The sequence below is a fragment of the Empidonax traillii genome, unplaced genomic scaffold, assembly GCF_003031625.1.
Source record: "Empidonax traillii isolate 1590-97213 ecotype Southwest subspecies unplaced genomic scaffold, ASM303162v1 scaffold968:size590757, whole genome shotgun sequence".
Classification (NCBI taxonomy): Eukaryota; Metazoa; Chordata; class Aves; order Passeriformes; family Tyrannidae; genus Empidonax; species Empidonax traillii.
The window spans coordinates 191878-218646 of NW_020956161.1; the positions used below are offsets into that span (position 1 = coordinate 191878).

Here is a 26769-nt window from a genome sequence, read left to right on the forward strand (position 1 = left end):
TCTCTGGGCCCGGCCCTCCAGCCAGTTCCTGACTCAGCACAGAGTGCCCCTGTCCAAGCCATGGGCTGCCAGCTTGTCCAAGAGTATATTGAGGGAGACGGTGTCAAAGGTTTTGCTGAAATCCAGATAGACCACATCCACACCTTCCCCTCATCCAGTGTCCCACATGCTGGCCAAGGAAGCTGAAAAGCATTTCTGTATTTGCACAGTCCTTGCCAGTCAGTAGATAATTGTGCATCCAAACATATTAAAGGCTCTGTCCTGGTATTCAAAAAATTATACCAACATTAAAACAAGTAATATGAAAAATGAGGTCTAGAACCGATTGCAAGCTGTCTGCACACACAGGGAAGAACTGTTTGCATATAACAGATGTGCTTCTGCTCCACTGGAGTCTACTCAGGTTCAATTTTGGATTAGAATTAAGTATTTTCCCAACTCGGTTCTTATCCACTCTACATTTCTTCTACTGAAAGACTCTCTCCCTCCCCGCAAAGAAACTGAAAAGTAGAATGAGTTCTTGTCTGCATGGTTATTTTTGTGTAGTTAAAGGGAATGTGCTTTTGCAAGGCTGTTTAAGATGACTGATAATATATTCTTTTTCACTTGCACAAATAGAATCCATTTGGGAAGTATGCTCTTGAGGCATAACAAGGATTTTGAATACCTAAGTAAGACCCAGATGTGCTCAGATACCAACAAGAAGTGAAAGAGATTAAAAATTGTTGCCATTAAAAGAGAAATTAGTTACATGAGCACTCTGCAATTTTCTCAAATCTCTCACTCTCCAAGTTAAAAGACAGACACACTGCCTAATTCGAACAGAAAAATACGAGGTGTGCCTTCATCTAATGGCAAAATAATACAGTTGCATCAAACTGACTGAATTGCAAAGAGATGATGGAAAAAAGGAATAAAAATTATATGAGCTTAATGTGACTTCTCTCTTTTACAGCTAGAACAGAATATAAAAGAATATTTAATTCCATTATTGATAGCAATCAAATAGTAAGGCTGCAGTGCACAAGACAGTTAAATTACTCTAAGGAGTAGGTTTGATATTCAGCCTGTCCCTAAAAACTGCTATTGTAGGATGCAACAGAGGTCACAAAAAAGTTAAATCTCATGTAATTTTTAATATTTGGGAGAAGGACTTGCTGCCACTGCAAGAAAGAGTAAAAATCTTGTTGCAGTCTGTTGAAGCTGATGCAATTATACTGTACAGGTAATATGCATCACTCTGCTTGTCAGCTGACAGGGCTGCTTGCATAGCCACAGAAAGGCTGTCAGGCACTGACTAAACACATTGACTTCCTTCCAGTCTTGACTCTATGAGATTGTTTCAAGTGTCTTTTATGATATGTATTATGTACCCCAAATTTAGGGTAATCTTTTGGAAAACAATTAAAGGTTGTCTACATTTCACTTGGCATGTTTGCATTCTGCAAACAGATTTTGATACAGTTTTTATCAAGCTTACACTTCATATTTTATCCTTTGCTTTAGGGTCTTTGTTCTAGTCCCTCCTTTTTCTCATACTTGATCTGGCTGTTCCCCTCAGCTGCATTCCAGTCATTAGAAAAAAAGAAAGAGACAGAGAGTTGGAATGACAGAGAGAAAACCTGATGTTGCTTGCTATAGCCACTGCAACTCCTGCACAACTTAACTGGTGGAAGATCCAAACCAGGAAAAGCCTAGCTTTTTCTGTCAACCCAAGATAAAGCATGTCCAACATGGAATTCTTACTGGAAGAAAATTAGCTCCTGATTCTGTCACACACATGCAAAATCAGACTAACATCTAAATGTGGATGTATTTCTACATGGGAAAGTCAAAATCCCATACCCTTGAGACCAAGTTGATCACTGTACAAGAACACCATGGAGCCCCTTGATGATACATCTGTAAAAATACTTGATTTAATGAAATAATATTATGGTTCATCTACATCTCCTAGCTCCTAGAAAGAACTCTTTTTTTTTTTTTTTTTTCTGAAATGGACTAAATTGCATGTTTATTTTTTATATATAAATTCACATATATACATGTATATTTTTACATAGAGATACACCTTCAGCACACCTACCCACAGACATACACAGCTAAAAATACTTCATCACACTCATTCAGTAACTCCTATTATAACCAATAATAGCTAATATATAATAGCTAACATCGGCTATTATAACATCTGTATTATAACCAATGTTTTTACAGATATATCACTGAGGAGCTTCATGGTGCTCTTTTTAATTATCCAGCATTCAGAACTGAAAAGATTACTGAAAGATAGTATTTACAATACTGTACAGTTTAAAATAAAAATCCATCAGCTTGGCACCTTGGCTGGAGTAGAATTTTTGACATGAACAATTGCTCAAGTACAATTCCTAATATTATCCCTACTTCTCAAAACAATTCAGAACTATTTTTTCAATAAATAGGAACTGCACTAGAAACACTTGAATCTCTTATATAATAGTCAACGGCATTTCCTGTTGATGCAATGAAGTTTGGCCTAAAAAAATATACTCTTGTCTGATATGCAGAAAATAATTGGAGTAAGACAGACTAAACAGACTGTCAAAAGCAATCTGCCAAAAAAAGGAAGCTTTTTTGAACTCTGAGTGATGATGCTGCCATTGTGACCTGCCTGGAAAATGACCAGAGATAAGACAATAGTATTTTTGACTTCTCTAATTTTTGTTAGAACAACTCTTCCCCACTAAAATAAATACCTTTCTGAAATGACATTAAAAGCAGAAACACATAAATGTGACCGGTATTTTGGTACCATGTGTAGCATTGCAGTATAGCATGAATTTTGTGTGGAATTTGACAGAGGAATCTACACTCAAACCCACTTATTAAACAAAGTTAAATACATATGTGGTTTCTGATGCCAGTGACAGGAGGCAGTGTCTGTGCTGTGGCTGAATGCTTAAGGACAACCTGCCTGACCTCACCAATCTACCTTGTGGTTTTCTAGAGGTTTTGGTGGAATAAAGTCAACCAGACCCCATCAAACAAGATGGATACAGAGAGCACTGGCTGAGGCTCTGCCCAGTGTCAGGAGAATAATCCCAGTAGCAATAACATAATAGTGATGGGAGTATAATTAATGCAGCCCCACATATTTCCATACAATGAAGGCTTTTTTTAAACCATGACCTGAACTTCTCCTTTACAAAACATGAAAGCACTGTCAGGTTCTCATCACTACCTCAAATTCATAATTTTCCAGTTTCTCACCTCTTTCTGCTCCTGTTTTTTTGGAATTGCCCTAGTGTAGAAAATCCAATTTTTTTTCTGTGCTCTTTCTGTCCTTCACCATGTTACAGGCTCCACCCTCCCTCAGCCCTGACAGATTCTTCAGAGCTGAGGGATTCCCAGGATTAAAAGACGTGATTTCAGCCCATAATCATAAACTGCTTACTGAGATTTGTTATTTTGCATACATAAAAGTGAAACAGAAGAGATCGCAAATAGCAGAGAGCAGTATAATCCAACATGTTTCATGACTCACTATTAGCCCATGAATAAATTCTCAAGGAACAAATCTATCAAGAAAAGGTGTCCAATATTATCAGACTTTTCCGCAGCACTACTACAGGTGATGCTCAGCATGGCAAAGAAAGTTTCAGTAAATACTGCATACATTGATGCTGATTTTAACACAGAAGAGATTAGCTTAATACAAAGAATTTTAATTTACTTCCATTTGGAGCTGAAGAAGAAAGCAACACATCAAAAGGAATGAAACTGCCAGTGTTTAAAAGATCTGTACTCACATCACTGCTCTCAGACCTCTCTTGCAGAGCTCCTTTCTTCTTTCCCCTAGTACCTTGCCCTCCCCCTCCCGCCTCCTACACGCTCACACATGCACAGAAACACCCACTCTCCAGCCATCTCTGAGCATAAAATTACTGCCTTTTCTCCCCGCCTGCCTGTAGAACAAAAACAAATTATCTCATCTTCAGCTCCAGCATATCCTAGTCTGTTTTCTCCCAGTTCTGCCCCCAGTCTCTGGAGATGAGACCCTCTTCTCCCTCCAACCACAAGTCACCTTCTGAGGTGGATAGCTGAGACCTGGCAAAACATCCAAGCTCCACACACCAAGAATTGCTCACCTCCTGTGCACAACCCTCACTTATCTTGGCATGGTGGTAGAGTAGCATTTAGGGGACCCTGACTGCACCACCATGGCACCACTTCCCTCTGGTACCTACTGAAGGAGGGGATGAGGAGAAGCGAGTGCTGCCCAGGCATCTCCCGCTGCTGCGTGCACAGAGCATATGGGAGCAGCAGAGCATCTCCAGCTCCACCTACATCCACTGACTCATAGTCAATATTGCACTTGTGTGACTGCTGGAGGGGAGAAGACTTTTGTGGGGCAGAGAGAGAAAAGGTTGGAAGAATTTCTCCATGGGCTTCTCACTTTTCATCAGGATTCATTCCACGCCTGCCTCCTGGTTCCAAAAGCGCTCCTTATGTCATTGAGAAATTTTCATTACAGGTCTTTAAGCAAGCATGCCATTTTTTAAAATGTCAGAATCATCAATTACAAAGAGGCAGTTGCATAAGTGCTGGGATAAACTTTGCTCTTCTTACAAAGGCTATGTGAGCAACTAAACAGGGTCAGATAAGAGGTGCATCTGTGCTAATATCCTGATTACAGCAAGAGACAGTGAAAGATGCTTTAGAAGTGAACTTACAACAAAATTGCCTGAAATATCTCTGTAGCCCTCATTAGTTAAAGGTTCATAAAGCTCCTGGAATATGATTTATACGCCTGAAAATGTTTCCTCATCTTTAATGCAACTCTGGATAATTTTACATTGTGCCACTCATCAAATGATAAACTCAGACAAGTGACAAAAAAACCCTGATCCACACACAATTAAATACAGATTTCTGTTTTAATGTATACTGCACAACTGAGCTTTCACACTATTTGACCTTAATATCTTAAGCTGATCTCCATTAGTTAACTAATTAATTAATGTTATTGAACTACCTTTTTTAGCAGTTATGATGGAAGGTGCTATCTGCAATAGTTCTTGGACTTTACAAATTTCTAAAATGACTATTTCTCCTTTTCAATGGAGAAATACAGATACAGGGATGTTGACAAATTTATTCAAGTAAAACACTTGCTAACTGTCAAGAGAGATATTTCCCATCCTAATTATAGAGTAGAAATTGTATCTTAGAAGTCACTAATTAATTTATTCTTAATTTTTGAAAGATTTAAAATTTGCTATGAATTTCACCTCTAAAATTTGTTCTCAAAAAATAGTAAAAGGCAAACAAAAAGCTGAATTTCTGAAGTATTAGATTTTAATATAGATACAGATTGTATTTGGTTGCACAAAAGTGGAGGCAGAGATGAATAAGCACTCTTTATCTATATATTTTTTAATACAAAATGAAAATAAAATTCTGAAACTCAGCTAAATGTTTACTTTTTGGGTAACTGAACAGTATAATAAAGCCCTATATGCCAAAACAAAAGGTGGCATGGCTAGTGATATTGAAAGGGACAGTTCTTGATTAATTTCATTATGCAATATGAAATTCTTACTTCCTCTGTCAGGTCTTTATATAGTAAGAAACTCTGTCTGACCTCACAGATCATTATGCTTGTTAAGAAACAAGATGACATTATTTATAACTATGAAATAGTACATGAGATGATGACTTATTTTCAATGTACATTTTTTGTCTGTTCATACAAATAGCCAAATCACGAGAGACAGATTTTAATTACATGTGATAGAAGAAAAGTTATTTCTGCAACTGCAGCATTTTTGGCAGCCACTGAGTTCACTGCACAGTGCTGACTAAAGGGGCAACTTGAAAACTTACAAAAACTATCCTAATAAATGTGAGGATTATGGCAATATATTTATCATCTCCTGGCCAATGTTAAATATGCTAATAGCAGAATCTGCAGATTTCTTATGATGGAGGTCAGATCAAAGAAAAATTTTATGGGCTTCTTAGACTTGTCACACACAAAACAAGTTTGTATGACAATATGAACACTAAAATTGGATAAAGGTGTATTGGTATGGGAGAGTAGATAGAATAAATCATTTAACATTTCTTCTGCCTTTGTATGTTGCATATTGCAATATGTATGACATAGTTTTAAGAAACCTTGTCTATGATTTTGGCCTTTGTGGCCATTTTTCCCATGTAGTCAGACCTTGACTTAACAGGAATGTGAGACTAAACGCACTTGGATGGTTCGTGTCCAAATTTTCTCTCTGCTTTTCCACCTTTGCTCTTTCACATTTTACTTCACCGTATTTCTTGATTTGTTTATGATCTCATTTTCTGCTAAAGATATGGCATTTTGAGCACCAGAAGACCTCCACTTACTCATATTACAGAGACTGAGACCAGTAGCACAGATGAAACATGGTGTGTATGTCTTGTGTATATGATTTGTGTTGTATTTGTCCATAAGAGACAGAAATTTTATACTAGCATAGGTCATATCTCCATTATGCCCTCTCTGCCCATCAAATTATTTCACCTCTGGTTTCTGCGTTAAATAAAAACATAAATGCAGTGAGAATCTGGTCAAAGGTGAAACAGTTGGATAAAAAGACAGTAGTAAGTGCTGTACTGGCATGGCTGGACATGTTCAGACCTCAACCATCACTAACCAAATATGTTCAGCTTCCTGTAGTTGGTGCTAGAAGAGTTTCTCTAATGGCTTAAACATTAGAAAAAACTTACCACATATAGGCAGACCTGTTCATACACCCTCTCCTGCAGAAGACTAATGGAACACACTTACATAACTCAGAACTTCAACTCTTTACATGTCCAGTATTTTACTATTTCAAGAAACAAGAACACATTATCATTCTTGGGATTGATAAACATAGATCAAAATACAGTGTCAAAAAATGTAAATTTCTTTCAAAATTAAATAAGTGCCACAAACCATGCCTACTATGATTTGCCTCCTATGTATCAATATGGATTTTATCAAAGTAAAATAAAAGATTGCGGTTCTTTTCAAATTCCTCCTGCATTTCTGTGTATTATCTGGAAAATGAGTCTTCTGAAGAAAAGTCGCTATAGGAAAGAAAACAATTTACACATATTATTCACTTCTAATATTGGTATATTCTTTATGGGTGCCAATAATATATGGAAACAAAATATTATAAGTGCTGGAGATGAAAATGACTTCATAATCCCCAGTACATAGCTGAAGTCAACCATCAGACTTCTTATAATACTATTGTTGGAATAGTTAAATGAGAGAAAATTAAGCCTATTAAGTTTAAAAGGGGTTTTGTAGTTTCTTCTAAGTATTCATAAAACAACAAATGTGAGCTTTGAATTAGGCTAGGGGAAACAAATATCCTTAAAATTGTCAAAAAAGAAAAGTGTTATTATAGTAATTAATCAATCACTGTTTGCTGCAACAGATGATAAGGAAACACAAAGGAGTCTTTTAATGCACTCCTTGTTGAAGGAGGAAAGAGGTTGTTTAAGTAGGTGTCTAATGTAATTTACAACAGCCTTGGGCATTTGAGATATTCAAATGCAACTTTCAGGCACCACACAGGACTTACAAGAGACTGCTCCCTGGAAGGGCAGGAGGAGGCTGGGTGGGATCCCTGGAATTTTTAATGGCTCCAGACATCCATGTTTATGCAATCGAATTGGACCCAAGTATTGGTAGTCACAGTTACCTGCTGGAGGCAACCTTTTCGTCCCTATTGTCACCCTACTTGGGTATCTATGTTCTTTAATGTTCTGCTTTGAATGTCCTTGAATTAAGACACTAAGCCTAAAACTTGAGATAGAAGATTCACTAAGTTTCTATATTATGACAAACTTTAGGGCTAAACCCCAAGATATGGAGTCAGAGACCACTAAGTACCTCAGTACTAACAGTACTAACAGAATCATCTCATGAAGCGAGACATATGATGTGAAGACAAGAAGTTCCTAAGAATTTTTTTGTAATTGTTCCTGTGGCTTAATGAAAACAGTATTTTCAGAAGCATTTTGAGATCCAACTTAGACACTCTACTGTAATTGCTGTTTCTGTTTGTATAAATAATTTTAATTGAAGACTTCAAGGGAATAGCCAAATGACAGGGCTAAAATCAATCAGTAGCTGTCTTTGTACCTCGAGGAATGTCTATTTGTATGCAGTGCTTAATGAATGTTCTGTAGCTCAGATGGGTGGCACAAACTCAGCCTCTTACTCCATATCAGGCAGAACAGATAGTGACACATGGATTTTCTGCAACTTAGGGAGAACAGAAGGATATTGAATATCAGACCAGCCAACCAAAAAGTCTGACAAGGTGCACATAAAGACCTCAGATGTAGACAGTAAGTGCGTGGTATACAAAATACAGATACATTTTTCTTCGCCTAGGCTCATCTCTATCCTGGTTATCATTTGGTGAATACCTAACAACATATCAAAAGTACTAAAATATGAAGAAAACACTAAAATAGGAACCTCATGGAGATTAGAATTCAGTAACTTTGTGACAAAAGTAAGCACCTTTTCCAGTCCTTTGGTTAACACAAAGAGAAATTTACAGATATTACTGTGACCACTGTAACAAGTTCATTATATCTGAAAGCCATAGAAACACAAAAAAAAATAATGGCAAATTATTCTTAGAAAAAAGTAATACCAGCACTAAAAATTTCTAGCAACCTAAGTGCTATCTCTTGGCTTTTCTATTTACATGCAGAGTTCAATGAATTACCTAATTTAAAATATGAAAGAAAGGGAGATTGAAAAATAATCTTTTTCTGTCACCAAGTTTTTAACTGCTATTAATACTTCTAAGATGCAAGTCTTAGTTTTACTGTCATCATCAAACATTTAAAACCACTAGTCACATCGCTTTCCCTAGCTAAAGTGTCTTAATACTTGATATCAAATAAATAGTAAAACTGGCATTTTTTATTTTCTTTTATACTTGAAACCTCTTAAATATAATGTGGTCATACTTCAGCACTTTCCTCTGCGACAGAGGAATATAAACTTTTGGCCTATGAATTTGAAGCTAAGATTTACATTTAGTCCCTTTTAAACAACAAAAAAAATAATTAAGAATTGTCCTTTAAAGAATTCTGGTTACAAAGAGATTCAGGATAAAATTGTGAGGACTAGCAACACTGATAGATTCTTAAAACAGGGTTGATCTTAACTGTACACCTCTTGAACAGTTTTGGCATTAGTTATATGATATGTGACAGTTTTATGGTGAGAGACATAGAGTGGATTAAATGAAGTGGGATGCTGTGTACTCCTTGAAAAGCCAAAATGAATTATGAAATGAAAGAAGACTCATGCTGGAAAACCAGGCTGAGGTTTTAGGAAATAGTTACCTCTGGTTTGGCTCACAAAAAGAAAATGTAACCAGGACCACTGGTGAAAGGAACAGTAGGTTTTGGTTGAACCTGTTGCAAATATAGTGTTTCTGCCATGTTTTGCACCATTTCATCATCTTCCTGAAGGATGTTGGAATGCAAGCAGTAAATACAACACAAATCCACACCGACTGGCCTAACATGGATGGGAGAAATCACTCTCCCTGATATCTGAAGTAATTTTTGTTATTGCTGATAGTTACTTTCCAAACAGTTAATTTCCCTTCTCTTAACCTCATGGGATTAACAGCAACATATGAAGACAGAGACAGATGCTCAATCTTAGCTAGACTAAAACAGTTCAGATGAAACATCCTAGTTTCCAAAGAAAGCAAGGGTATTAAGGGAGGCTGATAACACAAGCTGGTTTTATGTCTGCTGCTCTGCCCTCACAGACCCGTCACTGGGCATCAGCTCACAGCTGCAAGACTGACACTTGATGAGGCCTTGGTGTATATTAAAAGAGTGTTTTAGCCTGGAGACGCATAAGTGCAATGAAAAGATAGTCCTTCCTCAGCAGTCCAACTAGGAGCACAATCTGTCATGTTCCAACACCATGCCTTGATTTTCTGAGGCCAGTCTTCCTGGAGCCACTGGATGAGGTGGTATCAGGCGGGTGAAATAATTAAATTTCAGCCAGCTTCTGGTACTGTGGCAATGAAGCCCTACATACAGATGTGACTAGTTCTTCATCAAGCTTCTGATCAGTGAACCTCTTGAGGTGGCAGCTGTGGTAAACAGCTGGCTTCCAAGGGAATGGAATGTTGTAAAAGAATATTATGAAATGGATTTTGACTGATAGCATGTGAGAGACACATGATCTGTTTGAAAAAGAAGATAGGTACAGTCATGAGTGGTCATGATACACTGAGTCCTTTAGTGATATTCTGACAGTATTCACATTCCCAGATGACTACCAAAACACAGATTTTATTGTAATATATTTCCTTTTTTGGATTGAAGGCATTCTTTATGCATACACAGTTCATCATTTCTGTTGCTGAAGCTGTACTGCTTGCTTAGTATCTGATCTGACATTAGGTGAGATCATACAAAATGATGATGGATAAACAGGGAACAGGATTAAGGATCTGTTTGAACTTGTAAAACCATATCCTTTTGCAGATGTCCCCAATTCGGTCAGTCTTGAGTACTCCTTATAGAGGTTGTAAGATATTAGCCTCACTGTGAAAAACATGCATTAATGAAACTAGATAATTATTCCCTAAGCTAAGTAACATTGTAAGGTCAACTACCTGATAATGGCTTTGGTTTTGCTCTTATTCAGCGAAATAACAACATTTATGACTTCGTACATCAACAAATGTGGCTTCTCCAATTTGCTTACATTTAAAGTAACCTCAGCTTCTTGAAAAATTCATCATATGCACAGGCTTGTTATGGGTCTTGACAGTAGGTCCAAGGATAGCAGCTAGGCCATAGATCATTCCTTCAGGCATTTTTAACAGCTGGCTCATTCCCTTTGGAGATTTCTAAGGTGTGTTAGAAATTCTCAGTTGTAGATTTGGGACCAATCTCTAGACTCCAGATTTCTAGTCTCTAGGCTTCATCCTGTTACAGTCATGCAAAAGTGGTAGAGGTCTACTTATATGGTAGGTGTAGACATCTGCCTTGTAGACATCTGTATCTGTTAGCTGAATTTTATCTCTAATTTATGAATTTCTATCTCTAGAATAGATAACTAACATAGTAAAACTACCATTCCTAAAAGAATAACATCTAAAAAAGCCAAACTCTGCGTTGTTTACAGATGATTTAGCATCTTAAAGCTGGCCAAGTGTATGCCTGGCAGAAAAAATGAAAGAACGTTTCACCTTTCTAGATTCACACTATTGATTCACACTGTTGAGCTATGACATTTCATCACAGATATCTATCATCTATCTATCTATCTATCTATCTATCTATCTATCTATCTATCTATCTATCTATCTATCTATCTATCTATCATGTTTCTGGAAAGTTCATCATGCAATCACCACAGCTATTCATCAGTCAGAAGGGTCATCACCAGACTCCATTATTTAACCACTTGTACATCATGTCTTTGAGCTGTTTCCTGGAAATTTTCACCAAAGGAAATGGACTTTGCAGAAATGCAGAGTGAGAATCTTTCCCTGAGCTTGATTATATGGGAGTGTTTCAGTTTATCCAGTTCCTCTGAATAACCCTGAGAATTTGTAGAAAAGTTTTTGCCTTTGCAGCTTGAGCTTTTATCTGATTCAGCCATAGGCCTAAATCTTTGTTTGCCTTAGAACAGCAGTCATTCAAAATCACTCACTGTATAAAAATCTTCTCATGTAGATGCAGTCTTTTACCAGTGATGTTCACTCAGCATTTTAATGGGATACAGGGGCCTCTTGAATACAGACAATATTTCTATCAGCTGTGTGAAGCTTCAGACAAGACAAAGCAACATAATCTCCCAGAAAAGACTGTGGTATCAGCTCCTAGGCTGTCCTGAGGTAGATGTAGATGCTGTGGAGTGTAATGTTCATATCCAGCAGCTTGATTGAGCTCCAAATACTAAAACATGTCCTAGAAAGGCATTTGCAGTATTATTAACAGCCATTAGCTCACAGATGCCAGATTTACATGAGGGCATAAGAGCTCTTACGAATTCTGAAACATCTGGCAAATGGGATCAGGAACGCAATTTTCTTTGGTTTTGACTCATCCACTGGGATGTGGTTCCTCTAAGTCTGCTTGTGAGGTTTATTGCGGGGCTAGGACAAATATAAATATCTCTTAGTGCCCAGCAGTGGGCACCAAGTGGTGCTGAGAGATCATCAGGACCTCAGATATCTCCTGTGCACTCATTGCTTTATTGTTTCATAGCATCACAGCAATGCCAAATCACTGTCAGGCAGCTACTTCCATGTTCCCAGCGGCTTCCAAGTTTTCAGCAGCGTTCCTCAGGGGTCAGTATTGGGATAGGCACCATTTAACATCACTGTTGGTGACTTGCACCCTGGGATTGAGTGCTATTTCAATAAGTTTCTGATGACACCAAGCTGTGTGGTGCCATCAACATGCCGGAGTTCTACCTGGTCTAATGGAAGTTGTACCTGTTCAAGGTACAGGGGGTGGAACTGGATGGTCTTGAAGGCCCTTCCCAACCCAAACCATTCTGTGACTCTATGATTCTATGTTCCAAAGGATGAAGTCCAGAATTGTTTTGTTTTGAAACCTGCAGGTCAACTCACTTTGTTATGATCACATTAGAGGGTGACAGTTTCGCACACAGATTCACTCCTTGAATAGCATTTGTATCAGACTCCTACATTAGATTTTGGATGGAGAAGTAAACCAAAGTTACAGTGGTAGTTTCCTATGAGTTTATTTTTTAACAATTAGCTTGAAGTACAGTAATGATGTCTTCAGCCTATGGCCAAGATCAGGTAAGATGAAAGAGATGGTGCCTTTTCTTTCTTGTTTTTTTTTTTCCAAAATCTGATGCAGGTCTGAAGCATGAAGATTTTTATAACCACTTGGTCAAAGAATAGTATCAGCCTTGCAAGGAACAGGGTCCAAAATCATATTAGAGCTGGGTGCACCAGCACCTGTGGTTGTCCCTTACTCAGGTTGCTTCACAGATCATTGTCACTGTCCCCAGACTTTCTACTGTGATGCCCTACTGCCGCAATATGATGTTTTGATCATTAATCAAAGCTTTCTATGACTCTGATCATAGCTGTAGTGCACATAAATTAAACAACAGCACACAGTTTGTGTCAAAAGAATAAATAAAATCTATTTTAAAAGCTCTATTCATCATCCAGTGATACCTACCTAACAAACAAAAAGGAACATATGTAATTTCAAATAGTTTTCAAAGTTATATCTTAACAGCTTTATGAACAAAAAGCAATTGATGGAACCTGGGAGGTTTTCATACCATCAATTGATTATATTGTAAAATGGCTGAATAGGAAGAGAAATCCTACTTCAGGAAGTGTGAAAAGGATTGCATATCAGGAAATACAAGCACTTTACTGAACAGTAGTGCCTTTATAAACATATTGTTTCAGTTTACCATTATCATATTTAGAAATTACTTCAAGTGTTGATACCAATTTTAGATACCACAATCATTAGTCTGAGATTCTCCAGTTACTTTACATCAGAACTCTCTCAGTCCTAACAATGAAGACATTTGAGACCAAAATTTGTTCAGAGATGTAATTTTGTATGTTTGGGGATTACATAATTATAGACTGATTACGTATTTGAATTTACATTTCTGTTTTGCAGTCTTAATATAGTTGAATTAGTTACCTCAGGAAATAAAATATCAAAGTTATTTCTATACATTGTAAAGCACCCTTTTCCTATTTATTCTCATTCATGTCTACAAGAATCATCATCAATAGTATTATGAAATCTATATCCAATTTCAAGATAAAAAATTAAGCAATTTGCAAGGATACCTGCTTTCCAGAGAAAAGAACTCCATATGAACAAGTTCACCAATAACCAGCCCACACTTCAGAAGGATTAACAAGTAAGTATATTTGAGTACTGCACCTGAGAATGCTAAACCACGACAAACAAGGAAAAGCACTCATGCCATGTATTAGGTAACACGAAAACATCAGGGAAAAATGAATTTCACATTACTGAAATCTTCTGAACTTCAGGAATTTTTTTTTGTATAATCTTAATCAGCTAATTTAATAAATTTTGTCTTTGGGAACCAAATTGCATTAAGTCAAAATGGCAACAAGAAATGAGAATTAAAAAAGCTGTTTTTCACAAAACCAATGCAAACAACCCATATTCTACTTCTTTCTCACATTTTACTTCTTCATCTAAATTTTCTGTTTATCTTTTTGGCATTAGAAACAACATGCCAGCTATAAAATAACACTTGAAGTATACATATACATATATATATATATATATATATATTTTTTTTAAATAAGTGTTTTCACAACCTTCACACTTCCTACTTGTCAGGTCCTGGAAAGTCCTACAGAATACACTAGAGTTCAAAGTGATTTATTCTAACATATGATAGTCCAGAACATTCACTTACTATGATAAAATAAGGATGAAAGGAAATTTCCAGAAATGGTACAGAGTGACATAGCTGCACAAACACAGGATTTCAGTCACTAGTAACCAGCTCATCCAGTTGAAAGCCCAACTGGATCTAAAGAACAAAAAGTCATAGAACCATAGAATGGTTTGGGTTGAGAGGGACCTTCTAGATCATCTAATTTCTGCCCCATCACCATGGGCAGGGATGTCATCCACTAGACCAGATTGCTCAGGGCCTCATCCAGCCTGGCCTTGAACACTTCCAGGGATGGGGCATCCACAAGTTCTCTGGGAAAAAAATCTTCACCATGAGAGCGGTAAAGTATTGGGACAGGAGTCCACAGAGGCTGTGGAATCTATGTCATATAACATTTTCTCAAGTCTCGTAAATGAAGCCCTGATCCAACCACAAAGTTAGCCCTGTTTTAAGAAGAAGGTTAGTGACTGGAAGTCCCTTCTAACTGAAATTATTCTATTATTCTCTGATTGTCTTCTCCCTCACAAGATGTCAGCTTGCTTGGAAACTGACTTCATCTTCCTCCAAAAGAGTTTAATTCAAACACAGACCTGATATGGCCCTACAAATCTTTCAGACAGTGGTTTGCAATCTTTATCAATCTGTGGACACGAAAATAGTCCCAGTGGTGGTCCAGATCTTCCAAGCAGCTTTATATCTCTTCAGAGGAGGTTTCTTTTCTTTTGTTAGTTCTCACAGATCCTTTATTAATAGGACACAAATGCCTATGTGTCAATATGCCACATTGAAAACTCTTATTTTTATGAGACAACAATTTTCGATCAGACTCAACAGATTATTGTGCAACAATATCCTCTCTGAAGAAATAAATTTGCACTTAATAGTCTGTGCTCTCTTTACCTGTCTTTTTTCTTTCCAGACTCCCCTTAAGTAAACAGTCTATAAACCAAAGCCATTTTTATGTAGGAGAATGCAGACATCTTTTCTCCCTTAAAATACCATGAAATGAGAAAAATAAGCTACTTGGCATTTATTGGAATGGACAATTACAAGGAAGTTTTATTGAGAAACTTACCTGTTCTACATATTAACACAGAAAGTCATATGGAAAATGCATTCATGGAAACAGTGAGACTCAGAAATATATTTCTCATTCTACTTCTCATATAAAAGAACAGAGGAACCTTCTTAAATACCTGTTTCCATTTTCCCATCTTGTGCTGCAGGCCCATCAGGAATAACACTCTTCACCTGGAGAAACTCATCCGGCTCGTCCCCACCAATGATGGTAAATCCAAAACCCATGTTGCTTTTCTTAAGAGTTGTGCTGAGGAAAGTCCCTTTCAGCTGTGATGCATCACGGGTGAAGAGTGGTTTTTCTACATCAGTCAACACAAACAAGAAAGACAAAAGTTCTGATCTAATCACAGCACAGAAGGGAAAGCAGACAATCATACTGGCTGACAGAAAGTGATAGTGTATGAAAGGCAAAAAAACAAAGGGTGCAGGCATTCCAGGAAAAATACTTGTGAGTTCTTGTGTTAATACAAAACTTAAAACATATTTCTTATCTATGGCAGATCAGCCATAAATGGGGAGTTATAAATATTCTTTCATATTAGAAATACATTTAGGAGTGGATATTGTGCTGCTAAAATAATTACAACAATAAAAATGATCTGTGAGGTAATTTAAAAACCTCTTTCCTAACCCATAAATTCTGCTTTGTCTACAAAGTAATACATTCTCCACAATTTCCCTTCCAACCACAATGAGGAAAATATCCCCCGTGAACATCTCATTCCATTTGTTACCAGGAAGAGCTAAACATTAGGTGAGCTTTTCTCTGCAGACACACAGGCGTTCTGACATTCAATGAGTGACACACACAACTGCTGTTCAACCTTCGTGTCCCCTCTCCGCGTGCCTCTGTGTAGTGTGGTGGGGGGCTCCCCGTGCTCCTCTCCCATGCTGCACGTGGTGAGGAAGGGTGGGAGGAAGGTGAGAAGGTTGTGACTTGAGCTGCTCTGGCTGCGGCCGCAGCGGTGGGGCTGGGCTGGTGGCAGCGGAGCACGTACCGTACAGCCTGCGCGTCCCGGCGGGGTCGCGCCGCCACTGGGACAGGTCATTCACGCTGCGGGACCTCCTGAGGGCGAGGCGCAGGCGGGCAAATTTGGGTCTAGGTAAGGTTGATGAGGAGCTTTCTACTGTTGCAAAGGAGAACAAGCCTCATTCTCTGGCTATAGCCTCACATTAAAGCTCATTTGTCTCTACCAACACTGTTTGCCGCTTACACAGCTCATTTTAAGCATATTAATTTTTATGTTTCTAAGTGGCTGTATTCTTGTAAACTCCTATAACACCGTGCTTGAGGCTTTTAACTTAATTGATGCTTGCTAGATGAGCTAGCTTAGAAACATACCAAACATCAATTAAGAGTAATTTACAGAAAGTACAATTAATTATTTCAGTGTTGCCAACCTCAACAAGTGCTCAAGAGAGAGTACATTCCCAGGGACAGAATTCATGATTTTATTTAGAAAAATACTTTAGGGTTCTTATTGTGCTTTCAGTTTCTCAGCCTTTAGGAAACACTAGATTCAACTTTTCTGACTTTTCTCTGCACCTCTGAAGCTTAGGAATTTTAAGTGGCTCATGAGTCCTGCAACTATTGGAACTCAGACATTTAAGGGAGATAATTATTAGGATATAGGTGATAACATTGTGAGAACTGGCAACACTACTCTTCTAATCAGACTATGACAAAACCATTGTCACATACCCAGGAGAGCAGGAACTTTCATCTTAACTAAGACAGCTGACACGGTACTGTACCTCGGAAACCTTGGGCCTGCATAGGCTTTGTTCCAAGTTCTGCGTTGGGCATGTTATGCTGCTGTAGCTTCCTTTTTGCTTCTAGGACAGGGTTTTCAAATTGAGTTCTTCTATTTATGTGGCTGGAAAAAATTTGGTTTCGATTAAAAAATGGGTTCACTTGGGGAAAGGGAGGAAATAATGTGTGTGACTAAGGTGTGTGCGGTCAGAGAGCGAACCGTTACGACCCCCCAACGGGCCTGAGCACGTCCCTTCTACTCCACACAGTTTTGCTGGGGACAATCTGCGCCGCATAATGAACAGCACCGAGCAGTGTCCTATCATTTCAATATGCCCAATTCTGCTACAGACAAATGGTTTTGATCAGTGGGACAACATATTAAACAGCAGACTGCTGAAGCATGCTACAGCAACAGTTTTTCATGTCTTCAGCATGAGCACTGCTCTGTGGATGATTCAAAGGCTCTGAACCAGTTTTGCACATTATTATCGATTAGCTGTAAGTGAAATTACTCCATCACTTACAGCAAAGGAAAAGCCTAGAACACAGACTGCTCCTAGGATAACAACTTAGAAATAAATCTGGCATAGAAAATAAACTGAAGATTATTCCTTTCTAATACTGTGGTGTATGTTTGCTCAGTTGTACAGAAAAAATTGTATGCAGAAACTAAATCAGATGGTAGATCAGAACTATATAGATCAGTATATGAAATATAAGAAAAGTTAAGGTACACATTTTTTCTTGAAGTTTTGCATTTCTTGCTATAGGTCATTAAGTACATCCCTGTCATTACATCACTATTTTTCTGTATTTTGTTTAGAACTACTATCTTAACTACATACATCTTATAATATCCTTGATTTTAATTCTTTAAAGCAGACATTTTATCAGTCACTGAGCAATCCTACAATCCTGTCCTGGGATATGCTTCACATGTTTTCTGAAGGCAAAACAATTTAGTAGGCTGCATGGAACAAATCTGAAAGATAGGATCACAATAGGATCACAACTAAGAAAAGGCGCTTGTGCTTCAAACACCCTTATAGGGAAGTAAATACATTTGTACAGAAGGGCAGGCTTTCAAATGTGCTTATTTGTTCTCAGTGGGCTACTGTCTATTGAGTTCTGAAAATCCAATCCCAATCATGGGCTTTAAGCACTTGGAAAGGTGACCTGGGAACTTTTGAAATGCTAGGATTCTAAAAGGGTTGAATACCTTCAATTTTCATTGAAATGACCTTTTGTGCCACATTAAGCACTTTTCAGGTTCCTTGGGATTCTGATCCTACCAGTGCTTGAGAGAAAGTAAGTGGAATTGTCATTAGGAAGTGAGGTAGAGGAAAGGCAGCAAGTCCTATGGGAGTGCAATACACTTGCTAAATAGGATTTAGTGGCCAGGGTTAATGCAATGAAAAGACTTCCAGTCATTTAAAAGAATATTTGATTTAATGAGACAAATGTGATAATTCCTAAAGTTGCTACTTTAATGGCTGTAAGTCATTCAAGTGGCTGCTAACTTACTTTTGTACTCTAAAATTTTGATTAATAGTTTTCTTGTAAATTGCATACAAAGTCCCTTTCTTTCTTTCTTTCCTTCTTCAAACAGGATGTTTAAGATGGTAGACTTTAATTTCCTAGATTTTTGCTTGTCATTTCTATTAATTGTCAGGGTCTTCAGCTCCTTAGTCTATTGCAAACCTGGGAACTTATGATGGAAGGGAGACAAACTTTCCTAGTTAAAAATAGAGAAAGACAAGACCTACATGCATTAAATAAGGCAATCATGAAATACTAACATAAGCATGAAAAAAGTACGTTTCATGCTGCCACCTATATATTGTGATATATTTCCATATTGTAAAGGAAATACTACTTTTGCCATTACACAAGACAGTGATAAGTATCGCGTGAAATACTACATACATAAAGTTATAACCACCCATGATCAAATAAAATGAATGTATAGGAAAGGTTTTACAGGAAGACCAGTGAAAGAGAGTCTTCTGTGACAGAAGATCAAAGAAGTTTTAGCTTTTTATTCAAGCAGAATTAATTCTGATATATAAATGCATTCTATGAATACATTTGGAAGTAAATACTAGAAAGTATTAAAGATGTTAGGATTTCAGACTTAAAATCTGTCTTCTTACAAGGAGAATGAGAAGTTGCAAAACAGCTTTCAGTAGGAGATACAGGGTGCAATATCTAGCTTGTTTTATGTTAGCATTTGATAAGGTTAAAACCAGGGTTGCTACAGGATAGGGATCATATCTTATTTAGAGGCTCTAAAGTATCCTGCCCTGTTCTTCACTGGCCACCCAAAAGAGCATGGGTTTCCCATGGCTTTTGTGCCATATTCTGCAGATGTAATGGGTATCCAAGATGACAGTCCAGATCTTCATTTAGGACCTTGAACTATGTTTAGTGTCATGTTATAATTGCAGGGCACATCTCAGTGCTGCAGGAGGGCTCTCGCAGACCTATGTTCCAATTTATATGTGGTTCTGTGATAGAAAAAAAGATGGGATTTTAATAATATACGATGTGCCCATCGCTCAAGGAACAATAGTTACTGTGGCACTGATATCACAGCTGGAATCTGTTTTCTACTGCCTATCTACAGTTGTGGTTTGCTCCACTTACACAGAAATGTCTTTGATAACAGCTATCTTGAAAATGACACTTTGTCCTATCAGATCAGATAGGAAGACTAACAGTTACTTGAAACACCTCAAGTTGTTGGTGCAATCTTAATAATTTTTAGCTTCAATTTATTCCCATATTTTGACTGTTTTGTGGTAGTGTACAGTTTCAAAAGGACAATGTAAATTCAAAAAACTGCATTAAATATTGTGTCAAAGAGAATCCAAAGAAAAGAAAATTATTCTGATGATCAGTCATTTTTATCAGTCAGTAATAATGGATTATGCTCCCAGACTGATGATACATAAAACATGTCCCTTTTATGCAATTTTAAGTTCTATAAAGCTTCATGGCTAAATCAGAAAAATAGCTCCTGATGAGTTTACCTGAGAAAGAAATTATTAAGCTAAGTAGTTCTCTTGAAAGGACTTCTAGCCTTTCATCTAGCTACTTCAACATCATACAAAATAGATATTACCAACCTAGGCCTCAGTAAGACAAGCCAAATGTGAGTTTTAGAGATGGTTACAAATAAGTGCTTTTGAGGTTAAAACAGATTTTGGATAGTAGCCAAAAATGTATTGCTCATTTTTCATTCTAACCTCAATTTTCTTCCCTTACTTTATATAATGTATATTAAATATGAATGCCTAATCCAAAACCTAATCCAGCTAATTTCTCCTAGTGCCATTGTGGCTGTACAGAAGAATCACGCAGCCTTTTGTTTGCTTTCTAGTCCTCTCAACCCTGAATTTCCCTCTACGGACAAGAAGGGGTAGCTGGTACTGCTGTCCTCTGCTAGCTCACCATATCTTAACTGGGGACAAACCCTCAGAAGTAGGATTTACTTTTGGGCTGTGTTTACTTGTGAGGTCAAAATACTATCCATGTGTTATGAGGAGGTACTGTTTGCACCAGCCAGCCTATAAGACATGTCATGAGTCACTGGGGCCAGACTAAGTTGGTTTTGTGATGGAGGCTCACATTAAATGTGCTTAAGACTACTGAAACATATCCTTAGGAGATTTATGGGCAATAGTCCCTATTTTGCAGACTTTAATTAATGGCCAAGGTGCTGAGCTCTGACAAAATGGGAGCAGGTCTAAGCATGTGCATCAGCAGAAGGAGTTTAACCTATCTCCTTTTCTTACCTGCTTTAATGTATGGGTCGGTAGTTTGTGACTATAGCTTTTGGGATTGTTGCCTATAACCCAACAAAGTAATTCCGAGGATCAGGAGGCCTAAAAGATGGACATTCTAATGCATAACTTGTTAGTGCCTAGCTCCTCTTTACATTCACGTTTTGCAGTTAATAATACTTTATAATGACAAAATAACCTTAAATAACCTTTTCTATTTGAGTAGTAACAGAGCGTTTTCAGAAATTGTAAGTCAAGGAGGTATATTTTTCCAGAATAACTACCTGTATGGCTAATTTAGCTGTTCAATTAAGCAGACCATGTCTGGAAATTGAGCTCTGTGTTGTAGTTAATCATCCTTAAAGAGAGAAACAATCTTTTGGCAATTAGAATACTGAAAGACCCAATGCACTCTAATAACTACTTTCGCTCCATAGCCCTGCACAGCTAAGTGCTGCTCGTTCTTAGTTTATAAATTAGGACCAGATTGCATGAAAGTGAACAAACATACAGCAAACACTTCTCATTTATGTCAAATGTCTACACCTTACAAATGAAGTCTGGACCTGCATATCAAGGCAAATCAAAATAATAATAAGATCTCACACCTACATTCATGCATAATTAAGAGAGGAAGTTATATTAGAGACCTTTTTTCTTAACAGAATTTGCAAATACATTGTGAATAGTCTTTATTACCTTTACTAGCAAGAGGTTTTTCTTTTTTATTTTTTTTTTTTTTTTTTTTTAGCTTTGCCTCTGGTCTCAGAATATTTGAGCTGAGCGTGGCTGTGTCTCGTAAGGTGAAACAGAGCCTGTCTCATTGCTCGTCCTTACAAACAAGAAACAGTGAGCAGAGTACAAGCCCTCCCTTCACTGACAGTTTTGTAGGTCTGCATGTAAACTTGGACTGGACCTGAATGTGTGGAAGTTTCTAATCTTGCTTTTCATGATTTACCCTGTTTTATGACATAATTAAGAGAGTTTATTGTACTCTGATTTTATCTAGTGTAAAATGAACTCATCTGTTGAATACCGTTAATAAAAAAGGTGTGACTGTTACATTTTAGCAGGAAAAATGGAAAGCAATCTCTGTTTCAAACTTATTGAGCTCAGACAGCAACTTAAAGTGCAGCTACGTTTTACTGTCTATAAAACTCCATATGAATTTAGTGCAGCTGCAGTTTTAATGCCATCCCAATGAACATCTATTCCACTTCTAAAAACCTCTGAGACTGCAGTAGGTTTGATGTATCTGTCCATAAATCTTATCTGGGGTAGGATTAATAAATTTGGCACTAACAGCCCTAAAGTATGTAATTGCTTGATAACATCTGGGCCTGGTGCCTTATGTCTGTTTACCTGTGGTTGGATATGAAATGGAGATAAATACTTGTTCCTTTTCTGACTCTGCAGTGAAGTGTGAGCCTCCCCAGTGCCAGAATGCCTTGGGCCATGCTAACAACCAAGTGGGGTCTCGGCAAGTGATTAATGCACAGAAATCACACAGCACCTGTTACTCACCAAAATACACTAAACCCACTGGGACAGAAGACTTGCACTCAGCAACTGCATAATTGCACATGCAGAAATCCTCAGGGAGATTAAGTACAAAAAGATACAAGAACTCCATCCCTTACCCACTTGGGGACGTCATAAAAGAACTTGGGCAGAATGAGAGGGAGTAATTTAATGGTATTACGTAGGGACTTCAAAACTTACTTATCTTTTTGCTTGAATCTGGGCTGACTAAGCTGGCTTGGGCTGACTAGTTGGAACAGCTATCACAATTCTGATTCTAGAGTCACTTTGCATGAGCCTCATTCACTGTGTTAAGGTAAAAAGCAGAGAAATTCACCTCTCAGATTTACTTATTCTATGCATGAACTGGCCAGATTCTACCATTACCTTCAACAAAAGCCTTCTGTTACCCTTTGTACAGAGGAATAAGGTTTTTTTCTTGTTTCAAAATAAAATCTGAAAAAATGAATGCAGGGATTACGCTATGAAAATAGAATTTATATTGTCTTTGTTTCAGCTGCACTTTTAAATACAAAATAAAACACAGTATCCCTAAAATTTTATATGCATCATATAAATAACCCGCCTTCTGGTACAAACAGTATAAGCGCCTGATTTGTGGCAAGGAAGGACTTCCCAGAAATGGATCTTAACTGAGCTAAAATGATTAGGATTTGCTTTGTTCATTGATTAACAAGGTTTCTACTTCACTGGATATTCAAAGCTCACATAGAAAATGCAACATTTTTTTAATGAATATGATCTTTTTACAAGTATCAGCTGGAATAGTACCATGAAACCAGATCCTGGAGAAAGAGAATGACTGAATGCTTGAGTCACTGATCTGAGACACACTGAATGTATTTGGACACATTAGCTGCATTGATGACTGAGAATTCCTGGTATACCCTTAGTTTGTCAAGTAATTGTACCCATACCTTGCCAGATTAAGCATTGCAGAGGATACTACTATTAGGTTATGACATATTAATAGCAACTTAATATTGAACTTGGGAACTTACTCAACATAATAAGTGCCATAAATGGGATCATCAATTTTCTCCCAGCCATATGGAAGCTCTGAAAAACAAAGAGTTATCTCTCTCAGTAAATACAGTACAGAAAGCTAAGATTTCTAATAACAAAATTGTGGATCTTTGCTGGGTGTTGAGGAAATAGCTTGATAGAGAAACTAGATACAGTCACCAAAGCAAAAGCCAAACCTTGAAGACACCCCATGGCAGCCACAAGTAGTAGTAACTTGAAAATTGGTATGCAAACACAGATATAAGTCTCTAGAACAGCACATTTTAGGTGAGCTCCTTTATTGGTAAAAGTTATGCCAGCCAACAACTCTACCACATCTTATGTGACATCACTGCTAGAGGAAGTGAGGGCATTCAGTTTTCCCAAATAGCTACATAAAAAAAAAAACAACCTTTTGTTTTTGAGCTTTTTTCCTAGGAATATTGGAAAAGTTGGTCTAGAAGGAATGAAATGAGTTTGCCTCCTGCCATGTAAGTACAGTGACTATACTGAAATGTTCCCAAGAAGTTTGCTCCCATCTTGCTGTGATGGCAATTCCACAACCTCCAAAGACATCCTGTTCCAAAGCTTAGTTATAAATCATGGACATAGGAGTATGCAGCAGTATATGGAAGTACAAACCAAAATAAGATATTATAGTTTCCTCTGTATATAAAACTAACTAAATTTTGCAGAAACAGAGATCCTTAAAACATTCTGGTATTAAAAACTAAAACACTTCAGCATTAATGTAATGATCTTGAAAATTATCTGTGTTCATGGATAAGCAAACTGTCACATATAAATTTATGTACATCCATACATATTATATTACCACTCACATTGAATGCTTAAAACATTATAATACTGCCAACAGAACTTCCTCTTGTGTTTAAAAGGCACCAGACAGATGTGACCAGTATCTCAGTTGACACAAACAGAATAAAAACCTCAGTGCCAGATGCGATGACTTTGATGGAGGACACTCACAAAAGGATGTGCATTCCCACCACGCACAGGAATTGATTTCTGTGCAATTGAAGACAATGGCACAATGTATGGGGAGTGGTATTGAGATCCTATAAGGAAACTTGATTCTGGAATTCCGTATCTCAGATTTTTTTTTCTTTCTTTTTAAACTCAGTTGCACTTTTAAAGTAACTTTTTGGGGACAATGACTACCGAACTAACAGAACAGAACTGATGTAGATCATACCAAACAGTCATTAAACTGGTCATAAAGAAGTATTTCTGGACTGACAATGTGAATAGACAATTACTGACGTGCAAATAGGAAAGTAAAGCCTGACTGGTAAAAGGGAGATTAAAGAGTTAAAAGGCAATGTTAATCTCTGCTTGTTACTTCTTCCTTAAATGCATCTGTAATAGTTGATCCTTTCTTGAGTGAACCTGCTTGGACTGCTGTGGTATTCATGTCACATCGCCCTCGGAGGATATTCCTGCTCGCCCTATTCCAATCCTGCAGTGAAGGATATAACCTTCTGCCAGAGGCTGGCAGATGAGGAACTTCACGTCTCTCTGTTCGTGACTCTCCTGTACTGGGAGCCCTGGGAGCCAGCACTCCAACTGTGTCTCCCCAGTGCTGAGTAGAGGATCATTTCACTTGATCTGTTGGTGATTGCCAACTGCAGTCCAGGAGGTTGCAGTCCTGCTTTGTTCCAGTGGTGTGTCACTGACTTATTGTCAAGACACTAAGCAGTAGAAAGCCCTAGTGATACTCTTTCCAGATCTGCTCAGAACTTGAATAAAGACTGTAGGTGATTGACCCTACAAAGGTTCCCACAAAGTCCTGTATATCTTCAGACAAGACTGTGTAATATAATCCATAAATATTCAAAAATAAAGCAGCTGATGCACAAATCCTGTACTGCCCCTGCAGTAAGTTTCATTGCCAATGCATGCACGATAAATAAGGCAAAAATCTGCTATGAAAAATGATGCTTTAACCAAACCCTATAATATAGGATGAATATAAAGTAAGTTTAAATACTATTAGTACATTTTATTTTCATGTAACCTTGCAAAGTTTTCTTCTCCTAATTGACTTAATGTTGCTTTCATACGTGCCCATCTAATATTACATTTCCTTAGAGAGAAGTGAGGAAGGTATCAGTAAAACCTGTACAAAAAAATACACACAAACACGTACCCATCCCCCCCATACATGTGCATAGGCCTCTCTCTCAGAGTGTTTTAGTAAATAGAGCTTTTTCCAATTATGAAATAAAAAAAAAAGGTAGATGCTTTGCCCAAATTTATAAGTAGGTATTTTTCTTTAAAGATATGCACTTTAAAGTATATAGATGTAAATGACATTTTATTTTACGCGTTTATGAAAATCTGAAATAACTCGAGAATTCACTATTAACCTATTTGGTTAATTGTTATCGGCCTATTTTTTCCTAAAGTAATACCTAAATATATTTATAAACTGGCACAACTATTGAGAAGGTAAAAGAAAAATCCCATTTTCTAGTGTAAAAGCCTGTAAAAATTTAATGAATTGGACATATTACAGAGGACCTGCTTCTGTGACTCTGTGATTGAACCACTGATTATCTAACACCATAAGACAGCCATGGGTTTAGAGGAAAAATAAGATTATCATCATGTACCATAATAAATTCCACGTAAGGCTATGTTCTAATTTTATTTTTCCATTTATGATGCAGCCTATAAGCTATGTTTAATTAAAATTCTGTGTTGACCAGTAAAACAGAATTGCTAGAGCACAAACCCCAGGCTTCTGCCTGTCAAGTATGGAAGATAAGGTTAGTGGAGTGTAGTTTACTACAGAGGTTCTATAAGAAAAATATTCTGCTACATTAGCTTTCAGGAGCACTGTGATTATTTTTCATTACATTAAATAGTGGCATCTATTCCATTTTTCACTATTGAAATAAAAGATTACAGGACAGAAACACTTTAGTGCTTCATAAAACAGGAAGCTAAGCATTTGCCAAATTAGGGGTGAGGGCATTACAGTTTCTCTTTTTGATTTCACTGTGCCCAGGGATCATCATTAGGGATGCAAGTGAATAGTAAACATTTGTAAAAGAGAATTGTTATAAAACACCAGTGAAGGAGATTACTGATGGCCACTACAA

General features: G+C 37.4%; 1 protein-coding gene across 1 annotated transcript in view; it reads right to left on the reverse strand.

The window, feature by feature from the left end:
• Nucleotides 1-26769, reverse strand: part of LOC114067798 (membrane-associated guanylate kinase, WW and PDZ domain-containing protein 2-like) — a gene marked incomplete at its 5' end in the record, with an annotated part of 514387 nt that overhangs the window by 138854 nt on the left and 348764 nt on the right. Inside the window, 4 exons of the mRNA XM_027903479.1 lie at nt 15670-15852; nt 16552-16677; nt 17309-17430; nt 23638-23695. Of these exons, the coding sequence (XP_027759280.1) occupies nt 15670-15852; nt 16552-16677; nt 17309-17430; nt 23638-23695 (489 nt within the window). The remainder of the gene's footprint in view (nt 1-15669; nt 15853-16551; nt 16678-17308; nt 17431-23637; nt 23696-26769) is intronic.